This window comes from Mustela erminea, chromosome 6, assembly GCF_009829155.1.
Source record: "Mustela erminea isolate mMusErm1 chromosome 6, mMusErm1.Pri, whole genome shotgun sequence".
NCBI lineage: Eukaryota > Metazoa > Chordata > Mammalia > Carnivora > Mustelidae > Mustela > Mustela erminea.
This window is the reverse complement of record NC_045619.1, coordinates 102,548,832-102,566,631: the sequence shown is the minus strand read 5'-3', so window position 1 is coordinate 102,566,631 and position 17,800 is coordinate 102,548,832. Positions and strand designations below refer to the sequence as shown.

General features: G+C 41.8%; 1 protein-coding gene across 1 annotated transcript in view; it reads right to left on the bottom strand.

Moving 5' to 3' along the window:
- ANO2 (anoctamin 2) overlaps nt 1–17,800 on the bottom strand; it is a 338,274-nt gene that overhangs the window by 133,456 nt on the left and 187,018 nt on the right. The window contains exon 14 of the mRNA XM_032349035.1: nt 16,206–16,316. Coding sequence (XP_032204926.1) covers nt 16,206–16,316 — 111 coding nt within the window. The remainder of the gene's footprint in view (nt 1–16,205; nt 16,317–17,800) is intronic.

The following is a 17,800-nucleotide window of genomic DNA, read 5'->3' as shown; positions in this document are numbered from 1 at the left end:
TGTAGCAAAAAGAGCTGTGGCATAGAAGGTGGTACCCTTTGGCAGCTACCTTCCTTGCTCTATCACTTTGTTACTCCACTATGGGGCCTTTTAAAATTCTGCACCTGACTCCTTGGCTCAGGGTCTGCATCTGGATGAACCTTAAGCAAGGACCCTTTTTGTTTTTCTTCCTAGTTCTTATTATTAGTTAGTCTTTATTCTTCATGGGAGTGGAGAAGGCACATCCAAGGAGAACTGAGTGATGTGACTGTAGATGCTCAGAGAGAGCTGCCCATGCTCTCCAGCTGGAGCACAGCTGAGCGGGCCACAGTGCTGGGGGAAAGGGGACATTCCCGAAACCTCCTCTAGCCTGGGATATGACTGGTAGGAGAGCATAGTCTTGCAGTCTCTGTTTTCTCTGCCCAAGAATAAAACCATCTGCTTTGGGAGCTTTCTTCTTGACCATCTTGTCAAAAGAATCACAGGGAGCCAGAATACCTTCTGACCCTGGAAGAATTTTTTTGAGCGAATACTCAATTTTCTGTCCCTTGACAGGGAAGAGAGCAGAGGAACCTGAAGGGCTTATGTGTGCTTCCAGTGAATTCTAGGGATGTGAAATAATGACCTTGGCCCAGACAGCAAAAGACAAATTTAATTTACATGCTTCAGGCCGTATATGGAAAAATCATTTAGACCAAAAAAAGAAAAGTCCAAACTGCAAGTCAATAGTGGCAAACATCACACAGCCCGATGGTATGTGCTGGCCTTCATTTGCTAGTCTGCCGTTCCAACATTCTCCATCACTGCACATATTTGGGCCTTGTGTTTTCCAAGAAGGTCTGGTCTGAAATGCCATCTTGACTGTGCCCAGTCTTCACTCCAAGGCCAGAGTCTCTGCGATTTGCCTCCCCTACTGCGCTCCAGTGTCTCCTCCATAACACAGTCCTCGGGACTCTCCTTATTTGTAACTTCTTTATTTAGACCTGGGCCAGTAGAAATGTATACAAAGAGAGCAGAGGGAAGGTCTTATTTTAGCCAGCACTTCTGATGCCGAGAGTGGGCTGTCTGTTGAAGAGGGCCAGAGACCCCCATCTGATGGCCAGGGCCACCCGAGGAGTCTCTCCTTGGGATGAGTAATTCCCAGGCTCCACAGAGGGATATGTTTATGGACACATTCTGTGCTTCTCTGGCATCCCTCTCCAGGCAGCCCAAACCACCCTGGAGACTATAAGGAAAGCAAAGTCTCCTGGATAAGAAGAAGTCAAGTTTATTTTTAAGCCCATGGATTTAAAGGGATGCCCAGAATCAGTACCCTTAGGCCCCTACACACACACACACACACACACACACACACACACACACACACAGTTGCAAAGAGACTGAGAGAAAGAGACAGAGGCAGAAAGACACAGAGACCCAGTCCTGGGGCAGTTGTACTCTAAGGCCCAGGAGTGTAGTCAAAGCAAGTATAGAAGCAGACGGTCCTCCTGGTACCTTCCTAGCACACATTTTGCTGCAGAATGTTGTCACCCCAAATTAATTCCTGTACCTTTAAAACTCACTACCTATCTCTTTAAACTTTTCTGTGCTTGGCCCTATACGTCACTCTGAAATCTCTGTAGAACTTAGGAAGTTCTCCATGGAGCAGTTCCCAAACTTTCTCGGTTCACTGTACCCTGAATGTCTCCATAATTTTTACACAATGCCCTAGGCTAGAAGAAACATTCAACAGTTCCACTTAAAGAGTAGTTGAGTCCAACTAAATTAGTGTTCCCTCAGTATGTCCTAACAATGTTAGTAGACATTTGGGGAAAAAAATACACACAAATTGAAGGAAAAAATATTTCCTTTCATTCTCAGCCTTAACCACTTACTACAAGGACAGGCTCACCTGCTGGACACTATCCCAATTCGCCCACCTTGGAGTCTGACTGGACATGAGCACTCTCACCTCCTGTTCCACAATGCCTTTGTGCGGAGCTGGTACCACAGGCACTGGGAACTCAACCTCACACAGATGGGAGGACACTCAAGAGCTTATCATGTGTGTTAACCCTCACACAGCCAAGGCGGTAGCTCACGTGGTGTCTGACAGACATCAGGTCCTGCTGGGCTTCCCTCAGAGATGTGCACAAATTCTACAACACCTCTGTAAGGTCACTGTGGCACCCTGGGGGCATCTTGTGGCACTGGCTGGAAAACGCTGCCTTCCTGCCTTAAGAAACGGTCTCAGCACAATGAAACTATTTGTCCATGACTCTCTCCTGAATGTGTGTGTGTGTGTGTGTGTGTGTGTGTGTGTGTGTGTGTGTAAATAAGCCCATAACCAAAACATATGCAAGATCCCACATGAATCAAAACTCCCAAGAAAAGGTCTGGAAGTGCACAAACCAAACTGTAACTATGGCTACCTCTAGGGAGACAGACAACATTTGGAGGAGATGAGAATGGGGGAGCCCTGCATTTTATCTGTAATGTGGAACTTCTCCTGAAGAGAATGCTCTTCCTGTATAACTATAAACAAAAAATCCCACAATTTTAATGTACCTATACCAAAAACTTTACCTAAACCACCTCTTCACATAAGGCTAAATTCTGTGCAGAGAGGGTCAGTCCCAAACTCCAGTGAAGAGACTTAGTCACTAAAGGACTCAGTCAGGCTCTGCAGGACACTGACAGGCAAACGCATCTCATTTATTGTTCCTCATGACATTTCCCTCTTCAGGAAACTTCCATCTTCTCTCACTTCCCACAACAGTGACTCTCAAGGGTGAGTGTCAGCACCACCTGTGGACTTTTCCACATTAACCCCTGGAGCCACCTTCCCAGAGTCTAAATGCTCACAGCCCCCTTACATTGTGACACTGTGGCAAAGAAGGCCACTGTCCTCTGGTAGTCTGGGGCTGTTGCCTGGAGGCTGCTGGCAAAAACCATATATCCCAGCCTGCCCTTTCTCTATGTGGAAGCATGGGGCAGGATCCCACCAATGAGGGAAAGGGATGCAGAACCCCACAATTTCAAATTTAAGTCCTTAACTATTCCTAAGGAGACATCTCTATTCTAAAGTCAAATGGGACTGATTCCATCGTCCCCTCACTCTATCCATTTCTCTGTTCCTTTGCTTACCCATTTTCCTTGGCAAGACTGCCCCAGGGAGGAAGGGACCTGGCGTGAGAAACAGAAGCCTCTCCCTGAGAGATGGCAGAAAGACAGTGAGAGCTAGAGGGTGGGTGAGCGATGGAGAGAAAGAGAGAGAGATGAGCCAGAGCTGAAAACAATGAATAAAAAATACAAGAAAATAATGAATAAAAAATACAAGAAAATAACAATCAATTAGTAAAAACAAAAAATGAATAAAATAAAACAAAATAAAATAAAGTAAATAAAAGTACATAAAATGGTCAGTGGGGCTTGGGGGGTGGGGGTCCTGCAGTTACAAGTCAACTTTATAAGCTGTGTTTCGCCACGGAGCTCCACCGTACAGTGACCTGATCCTTTGCCTTATTATCAAACCTGAGGAATTCCAGGGAAGCAGAGACGAATGATGTGGCAGCAGGGGATATGAGAGGGGACCAGCCCTCAGTCAGTCAGTCCTTATCAGTTGAAGGGGCTGGTCTGCAAACCAAGGGGCCTGACTCCTGTAGAAGGCCCTGCAGCGTGGGATCAAATCAGCCTCTTTCCTGATAGTTAGTCCTCAGTTCATGCAGAAGCACAGGACAGAATGAAGGCCCAGAACGGCCCCAGCATTCAGAAACTCATCCTTAATATTGAGAGGCCATGAAACACCCAGAAAATAAGGCAGGCTAGGGACTGTCGGCACTGATGCAAATACAAGGCTTTCAGCAATGGCCCCAGGCTCTAGCCTCACCTTAGCTCCTCACTACGGGACCCTTTGGCAAACCGGGTCATTTCCTGCCCCCAGTGTTTCCCTGTGCCAATGGAGAATCTTTTTCACCCCTAAGAGAGTCTGAGAGAATTACTTAGATTCTTTTTTTCTTCCTTGACCCTCAAGCAGTCAAGTTAGTTAGTGTCTTCAAAGAGGGCCTGAGGGAACTTTATTCTGTTCCACGGGAACATCCCGACAGCCAACCAAGGGCCTTTGTGGAAAGCCGGGGCCAGATCCTTTGGCCCAGAGTGAGGGCCCAGACAGCCGGTCCCTCCCTGAACCCCCCTTCTCCCCAGAGCTCTCTGACAGTCCCAAGCTTCCTGTTGCTCTTGTCCCAGCCTCCTCGTCAAAGGCCCTAAAATTATGCATAATTTATTCCACATGTTTGTTTGCGCCTGCCAGAGGCATCTGTCGTAAATGTTTCAATACTTTAACTTTAGATGAGTTTTCTTTTGAAATAATTGTCCCTAGGGTGGTGCACTGTGCAGTAAATTAACACCCATCTATCCCCAGGCCTCCTCTTGGCACAGGCTCCGGCTTCAATGCTCCTATAAAACATTCATTAGATGTAGCATCGTGGGCTGTGCTGGGCGCTGAGGGAGGACAGGTGCCATGGCCACGCTGGATAAACAGTTGGGCGACAAGTCCCTCGAGGTAAACTCCCGGGGCCAGTTCGACAGGAGTTTGTCTTAGGTTCCTTTTCGTGGTATGATTGACGGGAGAATGTGCTCTGAAGACTCACTCCTGCCTTCTCCCCAGCTTGCTGCAACCTCCTTGCTCCTTGACACAAAAATCCATTTCCCTTCCTTGTGGAAGCCGTTGGTGATCTGCTCCCACTTCTGTCACTCCGATCACCCCCATCACACCTAGGCTCTGTCTCTCCAACACACATCTACGAACTCACACTCACATGTGCTCACACAAACGTTCACAAAGACTCATGAGTGGTCTGAACCCCTGACCGTTTTGTCAGTGGTGTGCATTCTTATGGTTTTTGCCAAATTGTTATTTCTCTGCCCCAGAAGCTTCTCAACTCCCCAAAGCTGGGGCCAGGCTGGTAAGGCTCTGTGTCGAGTCAGCTACGATGAGGTGGGATACACTGACTTACTGACCGAACACTTGTGCCGGTCCTCTGCCCCTTGCTCTGAGATCCGCTCTCCATCATTCCCCTCCTCTGCTCGGTGATGCTGGGTACTAACCCCTGAAAATGACATCCCCAGACTGAAGGCAATAACTGACTCTGAGTTGGGCTTGGCCTGTGGCGGGGCACTGGTGGGAGACAGGAGGGCGGGAGCAGGGGATTCAGGTCCTTTCTCCTCCACTCTCCCCACCTGCTTCAGAAGGCATCTCTAGAAGGGGCTGCACCTCCTGCAGGGTTCTGGCTCCCACTGTGTGGTCCCAGTGCCTAGTTTCTGGTAAGCCCACTTCCCTCCCTGCCTTTCTAGTCCTAAGAATGGCAGCAAGTCCCTGTGGCTGCCTCACTGTTCCTGGATGTTTCCCCCTCCTTGCCCAGTTCAAACACCTCTGTAATTAGGTCCTCGTATTGTTTTCCCTTGACTGGAAAATGTTCTGCTTTCTGAGTGTACCCTGGCTAATACAAAGTTTATTGGGGCGGGGGGAGGCATGAGCTGGAATTAGAAGTGGCTGAGTGAAAGGTCAGAGGGATGAGAGGAGAGACTAGGATTGCTCACCAACCTTGCCATTCATAGCAGGGTTAGATAGCTTAGAGATTTATCATCCTGTAAAAACAGAAAAATCCTGTCTCAGAGGGAAACTTGAGAAAACCTCCAAATCTGTCCAGGACAGACTAGTCCAGAAAAGACTTACACTGATCCAGGGGGTAAAAAAAGAGAGAGAGTGAAAGTGAGAGAGCCTATTCTTTTATTAAAAAGTCTCAGACTCTATATTCTTCCTTGGAAACACAACATATATATATATGTGTCTATGTTCCTGAATTTTCCCTACTGTCTGTTGAACCTCCTGCTGTAAACTTAGCTAATTCTACTCATTGTTGTCCTCAGTGGACACAGACCATCGCCCCGTGAGCATTGACACAAAAAGAAACAACAGGAGGTGCCTGGGTGGCTCAGTGGGTTAAACCTCTGCCTTCGGCTCAGGTCATGATCTCAGGGTCCTGGGATCGAGCCCTGCATCAGGCTCTCTGCTCAGCAGGGAGCCTGCTTCCTCCTCTCACTCTGCCTGCCTCTCTGCCTACTTGTGATCTCTGCCTGTCAAATAAATAAATAAAATTTAAAAAAAAAAAAGAAAGAAAGAAACAGGGCAGCAAGTTGGTCTTATACCCATCCTTCCAATGAATACCCCTATCTTGTCTTTAGTACAATAAAGAATAAGCAAGCATGACCTTTTAGTAGTGTTTGAGGCTATGTTGAGGGAAAACATTCGAAAGACAGAATGAGCACAATGCTCAAGAACATTGCTTTGAGTGAGACCACCTGGCTCACTCTCAGGCTCTCCCACATATTAGCACTGAGCAATTGTTTCCTTCTTTAATCCTCAGGCTTCTCATGCATTAACTGGAGACCATAACGGTTTTGAGACTTAAATGAAACAAAACATGTAAAGCCTTACACACAATGAGCACCCCACAAATATTACCCATAATGTTATCATTACTGCAATCCTTGCTATGCCCATACCCTTGAAAATCATAAGAATAGATGTAAGAAGCTTAAAAGAGACTCATTTGATACCTAAAGATGCCTGCAGATTGAAAGTGAGGGGATGGAGAAACATTTATCATGCAAATGAATGTCAAAAGAAAACTAGAGTAGCACAAACTAGACTTCAAAACAAAGACTGTAACAAGAGACAAAAAGGACACTATATAATCATTAACGGAACAATCCAACAAGAAGATCTAACAATTGTAAATATTTATGTGCCCAACAGGAGAGCATCCAAATATTAAAAAGTTACTAATGGGGGCGCTTGGATGACTCAGTGGGTTAAAGCCTCTGCCTTCAGCTTAGGTCATGATCCTAGGGTCCTGGGATCAAGCCCTGCATTGGGCTCTCTGCTTGGTGGGGAGCCTCCTTCCTCCTCTCTCTCTGCCTGCCTCTCTGCCTGCTTGTGATCTCTGCCTGTCAAATAAATAAATAAAATCCTAAAAAAAAAAGTTAATAACAAACATAAAGCAACTAATCAATAATAATACAGTAATAGTAGGGGACTTTAAAACCCCTTTACATCAGTAGACAGATCATCTAAGCAGAAAATCAACAAGGAAACAATGGCTTTGTACACTGGACCAAATGGATTTCACAGAAATATTACAGAACATTTCATCCTAAAACAGCAGAACACACATTTTTTACAAGAGCACATGTAACATTTTCAGAATAGATCCATTTTAGGTCACAAGACATATCTCAACAAATACAAAAAGACTGAAATCATACCATGCACCTTTTCTGACCATAACACTATGAAACTAGAAATCAATACCACATTAAAAAATTTGGATAAAACACAAATACACGGAGGCTAAACAACATGCTAAGAAAACAATGAATGGGTCAACCAGGAAATCAAAAAGAAATTAAAAAAAAAAAAGAACCACAAAATGCAACAGTTCAAAATCTCTGGGATGTAACAAAAGTGATCCTAAGAGGGAAGTATAGAGCAATACAGGCCTACCTCAAGAAATAAGAAAAATCTCGGGATGCCTGGGTGGCTCAGTTGGTTGGATGACTGCCTTTGGCTCAGGTCATGATCCCAGAGTCCTGGGATCGAGTCCCACATCAGGCTCCCAGCTCCATGGGGAGTCTGCTTCGCTCTCTGACCTTCTCCTCGCTCATGCTCTCTCTCACTCTCTCTCAAATAAATAAAGTCTTAAAAAAAAAAAAAGAATAAGAAAAATCTCAAACAACCTAACCTTACACCTAAAGGAGCTAGAAAAAGAACAACAAATGAAGCCTGATGCCAAGAGGAAGGAAATAAAAAGATTAAAGCAGAAATAAATGATACAGAAACAAAAAAACAAACAAAAACCAGCAAAACAGATCAATGAAACCAGGAGCTAGATCTTTGAAAAAAAATTAATAAAATTAATAAAATGTAGCTAGATTTATCAAAAAAAGAAAAGAGAAAAGACCCAAATAAATAAAACCACAAATGAGAGAGGAGAAATCACAACCAACACCACAGAAATACAATCATAAGAAAATATTATGAAAACTATATCCCCAAAACTTAGACAACCAGGGAGAAATAGGCAAATTTCTAAAAAACACATAACTACCAAAGCTGAAACAGGAAGAAATAGAAAACTTGAACAGACTGATAACCAGCAAAGAAATGAAATCCATAATGAGAAAACTCCAAACAAACAAATGTCCAGGGTCAGATGGCTTTGCAGGTGAATTCTACCAAACATTTAAAGAAGAGTTAATACCCATTCTTTTCAAAGTATTCCAAAAAAAAAAAAAAAAGAAAGAAAAGGAAGGAAATTTTCTAATTTATTTTATGAGGCCAGCATTACCCTGATATCAAAACCAGACAAAGACTCTACTTTAAAAAACAAAACAAAACAAAAAAAAAACCACTACAGGTCACTATCCCTGATGACCAGGGGTTCAAAAATTCTCAATAAAATATTAGCAAATGAATCCAGCAGTACATGAAAAAAAAATCATTCATCACAATCAAGTGGGAACTATTTCTGGGTTGCAAGGGTGGTTCAACGTTCACAAATCAATCGATATGACACACCACATTAATAAAAGAATGGATAAGAACCATATGATCATTTCAATAGATGCAGAAAAAGCATTTGACAAAGTGCAATATCTATTCATGATAAAAACCCACAAGAAAGTAGGTTTATAGGGAACATACCTTACCATAACAAAGGCCATATATGAAAAACCCACAGCTATTATCATCTTTAATAAGGAAAACTGAGAGCTTTTCCTCTATGGTCAAGAAAAAGACAGGGATGTCCACTCTCACCATCGTTATATAGTGCTGAAAGTCCTATGAGCAGGAAGAAGTGAAACTTTCACTCGTTGTGGATGACATGTTACCCTAAACAGAAAACCCAAAAGAATCCACCAAAACTGCTAGACCTGGTGAACAAATTCGGTAGAGTCACAGGATACAAAATCAATGTACAGAAATCTGTTGTGTTTCTGTACACCAATAATGAAACAACAGAAAGAGATATTAAGGTATCAACACCATTTACAACTGCACCAAAAACTATAAGATGCCTGTGAATAAATAAAAGACCTGTACTCTGAAAGCTATAGAACCAGTGAAAGAAATTGAAGAGGACACCAAAAAATGGAAAAACATCCCATGCTCATGGATTGGAAGAACAAATATTGTTAAAAATGTCTGTATTACTCAAAGCAACCTACACATTTAATGCAATCCCTATCAAAATACCAACAGCATTTTTCATAGAACTAGAACAATCCTAAAATTTGTATGGAACCACATTAGACCCCAAATAGCCAAAACAATCTTGAAAAAGAAAAACAAAGCTGGAGGCATCACAATTCCAGACTTCAAGTTATATTACAAAGTGGTAGCAATCAAGACAGTATATGGTACCGGCACAGAAACAGACACAGCCACCACTAGAACAGAATAGAAAATCCAGAAATGAACCCACAGCTATACGATCAATTAATTTTTGACAAACCAGGAAAGAACATCAAATGGAACAAAAGACAATCTCTTCAACAAATGGTGTTGCCAAAATTGGACAGCAACACGCAGAAGAATGAAACTGGACCACTTTCTTACACCATACACAGAAATAGGTGCAAAATGGATGCAAGACCTGAAACCATAAAAATCCTAGAGGAAAACACAGGCAGTAACCTCTTTGACATCAGCTATAGGAACTTCTTTCTAGGTATGTCTTCTGAGATAAGTGAAACAAAACAAAAATAAACTACTGGAACTTCATACAAAATAAAACAAAAAAAACAAAACAACAACAACAACAAAAAAACCTTCTTCACAGTGAAGGAAACAATCAACAAAACTAAAAGGCAGCCTACAGGATGGGAGAAGATATTTGCAAATGACATATTCAGTAAAGGGTTAGTATTCAAAATATATAAAGAATTTATAAAAGTCAATAACCAAAAAATGAATAATCCCATTTAAAAAGACATGAATAGACATTTTTCCAAAGAAGACATACAGATGGACAACAGACATGAAATGATGCTCAATATCACTGATCATCAGAGAAATACAAATCAAAATTACAATGAGATATCATTTCATAACTGTCAGAACAGCTAAAATAAAAAAGGGAAGAAACAAGTGTTGGCGAGGATGGGAGAAAAAGGAATCTCTTACACTGTGAGTGGAAATCCAAACTGGTACAGCCACGCTGAAAAACAGTATGGAGGTTCTTCAATAAGTTAAAAATAGTACTATCCTATGATCCAGCAATAGCACTACCAGGAATACAAAAATACTAATTCAAAGGTACACGTGCACCCTGATGTATATAGCAGCACTATCTACAAAAGTCAAATTATGGAAACAAACCAAGTGTCCATCAACTGATGAATGGATAAAGAAGATGTGGTATACACACACACACACACACACACACACACACACACAGGAATATTACTCAGCCATCAGAAAGACTAAAATCTTGCTATTTGCAATGACATGGATGGAGCCAGAGAGTATTATGCTAAGCAAACTCAGTCAGTCAGAGAAAGACAAATTCTGTATGATTTCACTCCTACGTGGAATTTTAGAAACAAAACAAATGAGCAAAGTGGTAAAAAATAAAAAGAGTGAGAGAGGGAGAGGCAAACCAAGAAAGAGACTCTAAACTATAGAGAACAAACTGATGGTTACAGAGGGGAGGTGGGGGAGGGGAACAGGTTAAGTAGATGATGGGGATGAAGGAGTGTACTTTGTCGCGACAAGCACCAGGTATTGCTTGGAAGTGTTGAATCAGTATACTGTACACCTGAAACTAATATTACACTGTATGCTAACTAACTGGAACTCAAAACTTTTTTTAAAAAGCAGATATAAAAAAAATAGATGTAAGAATATCCAAATTAACAACATCTAAGACAAATAAGAGATAGTCTATGCCCCAAAGTTCTGGGCTAATGACCAACATCATCTCTTGCAAAAACAAAGAAAGTCACCAACTCTCAGAACTGCAAAGGCTAAAATTCACTCTCCCCATGTGACAGCTGAAGCAGAAGAGGCTCAGAGACAAGTTCAGCTACTTAATTAGAGTACCATGACCCTACCAAACTTGGGACACTCTGCACCTTCCCTCCCCAATGTGGACGTGTAGTTACCACCTCATTACAGTAGAGAATTTTCATTTCGGATCAGTATCATCTTGATACAATGTAAACTGTTCTCTGGGAAGCCTTATAGAGAAAAAAAAAAAAAAGCAATGGGCCACAGCTAACATCATACTCGACAGTGAAAGTCTAATTTTTTTCTCCTAAGATCAAGAACGAGACAAGGAAGTCTGCTCTCATCACTTCTATTCAACATTTTACAAGAGATTCTTGTCAGGGCAATTAGCTGGGGGAAAAAAGAGAGAGAGACAGAGAGGAGAAAAAGAAATAAAATGCATCCAGATTGGGAAAGGAAGAAGTAAAACTATCTCTATTCATAGATGACATGATTTTATAAATAGAAAATCCTAAGAAATTCACTAAAAACAATTAGAATTAAAAAATGAGTTCAGCAAAGCTGTGGGATACAAAATCAATATACCAAAAAATCAATGGGCCCCTAGGTGGCACAGTTGGTTGAGCATCTAACTCTTTGTTTGAGCTTGGGTTATGATCTCAGGGTCGTGAGATCAAGCCCTGTGTCAGGCTCTAAACTCAGAGAAGAGTCTGTTGGAGCTTCTCTCCCCGTACCCTCTGCCCGTCCCTGTGCTCACTCACATGCTCTCTCTCGCTCTAAATTAAATAAATAAATCTTTTTTTTAAATCAACTGTATTTCTATATGCTCATAATGAACAATGCAAAATTTGTATCCCCAAATTAAGTAAATAATTACATTTGCAATAGCACTAAAAGGAATAAAATAATTACAAATAAATTCAACAAACTATGTATAAGACCTGTACACTGAAAATATAAAACACTCTTGAAAGAAACTAAAGAAGATCTAAACAAAAAGATATACCATGTTCATAGATTATAAGATCTTATAGTGTTAAGATGGCAATGGTTCCTAAATTAATCAACAGATTCAACTCAATCCCTATCAAAAATTCTAGTTTGGGTTTTTTGCAAAAATTGACAAGCTGGTCATGAAATTCATACAGAAATGCAAGGCACCCCAATCGTCAAAACAATTTTGAAAAAGAAAGTCAAAAGTCACATTCCCAATTTCAAAACTCATTACACAGGTGTAATAATTAAAACAATGTGGCACTGGTATAAAGACAGATATACAGATTAACAGAACTGAACAGTGTGTGGAAGCAAACTCTTATATTTATGGTAAATAGATTGTTGATGAGGGTGTCAATATAATTCAATGGGGAAGAGAGTCTTTCAACAAATGGTCCTAGGACAACTGAATATCCACTTACAAAAAAAAATAAAATAAAGAATTTGGACCCCTTAATTACATCATACAGAAAAATTAACTCAAAATGGATCATGCACCTAAAATGGTAGAGTTAACATTATAAATCTCTTAGAAGAAAACCTAGGAGTCTATCTTATGACACTGAACTAGGCAATGGTTTCTTATATATTACACAAAAACACAAGTGATAAAAGGAAATCCATACGAGTTGAGTTACATCAGAAAACTCTTGAGCTTTGAATTATACCAATAAAGTAAAAAAAAAATCCATAGAAAGGGAGAAAATATTTGTAAATCATATCACATAAGGGATAGGTATTCATATTATGTAAATAACTCTTCCAACACAATCATAAAAAATAATTTAAAAATGAGCAAAGAATCTGAATAGGCATTTTTCCACAGAAGGCGTACAAATAGCCAATAAGCACATGAAAAAATGTTCAACATTATTAGTCACTAGGGATACGCTAAAGAGAACCACAATGAAACACCATTTCACACAACTAAGATGGATAAAATAAAAAAGATAATATCAAGTGTTCCCAGGATGTAGAGAAATTGGTGTCCTCGTACGTTGTTTGGTTAGAACATAAAATGGGCGGCACAAGGGTGGCTCAGTTGGTTAAGTGTCCCACTCTTGGTTTCAGGTCAGGTCATGATCTCAGGGTCATGAGATCAAGCCTCACATTAGGATCCATGCTCAGTGGGGAGACTGCTTCAGATTCTCTCTCCCCCTCTCCCTCTGACCCTCCCCTTATCCCCATGCATGCATGCATGTACTCACACACACACTCACTCTCTCTCTCTCCTTAAAATAAATAAATAAATCTTTAAAATATAATAATGTGAAATAGTATGGTTAATTTGGGAAATAGTACGGCAGTTCTTCAAAGTATTAAATATGCAGCCACCATGAGAGAACCAGTAATTCCACTCTTAGGCATATATCCAAGAGAAATGAAAACACTTATCCACACAAAAACCTGCACACAAATATTCATAGCACCATTATTCATAATAGCCCAAAAATGGAAGCCATCCAGATGTCCATCAGGTCATAAATCAGGTATATCCACAATACAGAATATTATCTGGCAATCAAAAAAGAATTAGGCACTGAAGTAACTAAAACATGGGTGAATCATGAGAACATTCTGCCACATGAAGGAAGCTAAATACAATATTTTGTATGATTCCACTGACATGAAAGTCCAAAATAGGCAAATCCATAGAACAAAAAGTAGATAATTGTTTCCCAGAGTTTGGTAACTACTAGGTACAGGGTTTCTTTTTGGGGTGATAAAAATATTTTAAAACTTAGATGGTGGAAATGGCTGCATAAATCCGTGAATATAATAAAAACTAATGAATTGTAGATTTTAAGTGGGTGAATTTTATGGTCTGAGAACTAAATCTTAATAAAGGTGTTTTTAAAAATGGGCTCGGTATCCTCAAATTAAAAAAAAAAAAAGAGCAGCGGGCCTTGGAGATAGGTGAAACTGAGTTTGACTACCAGCTTCCCCACAAGTTTTGTGACCTTCAGCAAATTCCCATACTGCTCTGGGTCTCAAAAAATGGTACCTGATCATCCAAAAGGAAGGAAAGTAAGGAGAGGTGGGAATATGCAGCCTGAAGGTCACCATGAAGGCAGAGCCAAGATGATCCTCTGGGATGAAAGACCCATATCCAAAACCACCAGCTAGACTTTGGGTCTTAGTCCCTCTCTATTCCCCAGCAGAAGGTGTCTTTCCTAAATATCCCACACACGAGGGTGCCCCCAGAGCCATGTTATGCTGTGAGCATTGACCTTGACTCTTCCCACTTGGAAGAGCTGCATCCCACCCAACAGAAGCAACATGTGCTCCCCCCCGCCGCCCCGATCATTTCCCACCTTTGGCTAGATCTACAGCAAGAACAGAATATTTACAATATTAACAGAATGGAGGGAACACAAGAAGAATGTTGACAATCAAATTCCAGGCCAATTTCATCTTGCGCTGCTCATCTGGGAAGGTCATTTTCTCCCCAGTACCCGTAAGACATTAGATGCTTTGAGCTTTGCATTCTCGACAGTGTAATGGAAATAGATGTTGAATGCTAAAACATAAACATATGTATCATTCATAATGCATTCAGATGTTTTTCAATTATTCATGGTTCCTGAAAGTTATGTGACCTATCATGCATATATATCCAAGCAAAGTTTATATTAGAACCACAGCCTCAATGTACGCAATTCCAGCTCCTTGGCATTCCCGTCTATGGAATTAAAATTAAATGAGTCAGTGGTCAATAAAAGTTACATGTGATTTCCATAAAATTATCCCTTGTATATTGCTCTAGGGTGGAGAAAGAAGGTTTCCTGGAGTTGCCGAAGCTGACAGTACAAGAATGCTTGCTTTCTGATGAGGGTGGTGGTGATGATTAGGCTTTCCTAAGAACAAATTCATTATTTCCCCCAAATAATTGATGGTCTTGCAGTTACTTTTCGTCTAAGGAAAAAAAAAAAAAAACTCAGAGGGCCACCCTCTCTCTCTTCTGTTTAAGTCCTATTTTCTTTAAAAAAAGAGAGAGAGAAGAAAAAAAGCCAGTGTTCTGGGCTCAAAAACACCACATTCTTCTGTTTTGGTGCTTGAATAAATTTGCATGTTAACATGAATGGTTCCAACTTTAAGAATGTAAAATTAAATGAAATTTGAATTCAAATCCAAGATGGAGAAAAGACACATGCAAAAACAACAGATTTCCAATCTTGTTGATTTTTTTCAGGAGCCAGATTAGGAAAGACATAAACACACACACACACACACACACACACACACACACACACACAGGTTTCAAAGCAGGGTGGCGCTCAGAGGAGATAGGCGCTGCCCAAGAGGAGCCCCCCACACGAACCCCCCAGTTCACGCACACCAAGAGTATTTGCAGATCACAGCACAGATTCTGAAGCTCTGTTTTAATGTCTGAATGCCACCCTAAAACTCAGAAATAGGACTCAGGAGATGTGTTCACCATCCCATTCCTACTTGTGAAGGCCCACCCAGATAAAATGAAATATAAGGAACATTCTATGAGCAGCTCAAGCAAGCACAGGCATGAATTAGCCTCTGCCAGCCCAAAGAGCCAGTTCCTGCTCGGACTTCTTCATTGCCCCAGAGGGCAGTACTGGTGATTAGATGCACCAACTGTCAGAGACAGACCAAGATTAGAATCCCAGGTCCACACACCATTTATGCGGGCTGGGTGACCTTTGGCAACTGACTTAATTTATGAATATAACTTTTTTCACTAGTTCTCATTAACCCAACAAGAATGGCAGCCTCCTAAATTTATTTTGAGAATAAAATGATATGATGCACTGAGAATGGCACCTGACCTGGAGCAAGCCCTCGCCCGGGGTTAGCTGCCATTGTGCTCGTTGATATGGTGGTAGTTGTCATTATTAGATAATTAAGTGACGGAGTTCAGAGTAACTGGGCCGGACACTGTTTCTTTCTTCTCCAACCTGCTCTCCCATTTTGCCTAGACACTGCCACCCAGGAAAGAGAGATAAATCAAGTCACAGCAAAACCCTGCTCCCCATGAGCTCTGCGTATAGGTCGAAGAGAAGTGTCATGAATCATTCCCTTCCGTCCCATTCCAGTCAACCCCTTCTCCCAGCCCAGTCTCTGTCCACGAAGGCACTCCAAATGAGATGACGACAGGATCTTAAGAAATAAAGAAGACAGTGAGCAGCGAGTGCCAGCATCTTACCTCATCTTCATTCTCAGTCGTATTGGTACCCAATTTCTGGACAACTGACTTGCCACTCGCCTTCAACATTTTCTCTCGAACTTTGGTTTCATACTCAGGTCGGGAGTGTTCCTAAAACCCAAGAGTCAATGCGGAGTTAGTAAGCAGGCAGAAGAGTGGCTCTGGCCTGTGAGTTATAAACCAGATGCCACAAGCACACTAAAGTCAGGACTTAGGATCAAATGCTATCAGACATGAACCGTTACACCACACACGACCACAAGGAGTCTAGACCAGGAATACAAAGTACGGGAGAGAAAGGGAACACATAACAGTTGCTACCACACTGAAAACCAAACCTGGGCACGTTCCTGGGGATGGCGCCGGTGTTGAGAAAGGAGAGAGGAAATGTTAACTGGGCAACTGATACAAACAGAAGCATCTGGTCATGCTACTAACTATTCTCATACCTCAAACTGTAAGTTTCAGTGAGCCAAATCCCAGCTAGAGAAACAGATGTGCCCCGCAGCTGGGAGTTAGGGCAAGGACCAAACTTCTTCCTGCTCCATTATTCTGCAAGCTAAAATGGCGACCAATAAACATCAAAGTTAAAGATGGCCACGGGGAATCTTAAAACTTGCTTGCCTGAACCTGTTTCCTGTGCAGCCTAGGTGAGTAACTCATTGGCAAGTACACCAATGCTCAAGAGATATCACTGAGCCATTCAGCAACACAACCTGAACAGTGAGTCACCAGGCACGGGAAAGAGCACCTGACTAATCCAGAGGGCTGCAGTCTAATCAATGCAGGTGCTGAAGCAGGAAGGCGCATGACTTACTTCAAAGGGAATTTAACAGTGTACACCTGGCCTCACTGGCAGGTCTTCCCTGCAGCGTCCGAGGACGAACATCTACAGGTGTGAGGACTGCATGTTCCCGCATCATTTATCAATGACTCCTGTGCACGGATTCAGGCGCTGGCTCACAGCTGACTCAGAGGACACACCATTTCCTCACCAAAGCTCACGCATCAGAGATTCCAAAAGCCAACAAGTTAGGTTCGTGACCAGTCTTTGGCTTTCCTGGGACATGCCATGACATTGGAGAGGAGAAACCATGCAGGTGGCTTAGAAACATAATCGGTACAATAGGAGGTGATGTTATTCCAGGGTTTTAAGGCAGCCCGCCACTACCGACCTCCAAAGACACATCAGCCCCATCCCTTCCATGACTTCTCTACCACGGCCAACCTGGTGGAGTCTCCTCCCTCTCGAATAGCCTAGAATTGTATAACTTATACCACGTGCAGTTTTCAATTACATATTTTTCTTCCAGGATTTCCTAGCTGTTTTGCATCTGAGAGTCTCTTTATACTAATACAACGATCTGCAACCTAGTATGTCTTATTTTCTATTTCTCATAGTAATTAGTACCACGTGGAGCACCCAGAAATCGCTAAAGGCTTGAGGCTCACTGATTTTGCCTCTCACCTTCATCCATTCTCCAACACATCATTTCCTAATGTGTGTGCTAAGAGTTGTAGCTAAAAAGGGATTCCAGGGGTTAAGAGATTGGAAAAGCCCACACAATGTATCACCTGAGAGTCACAATGAGCAT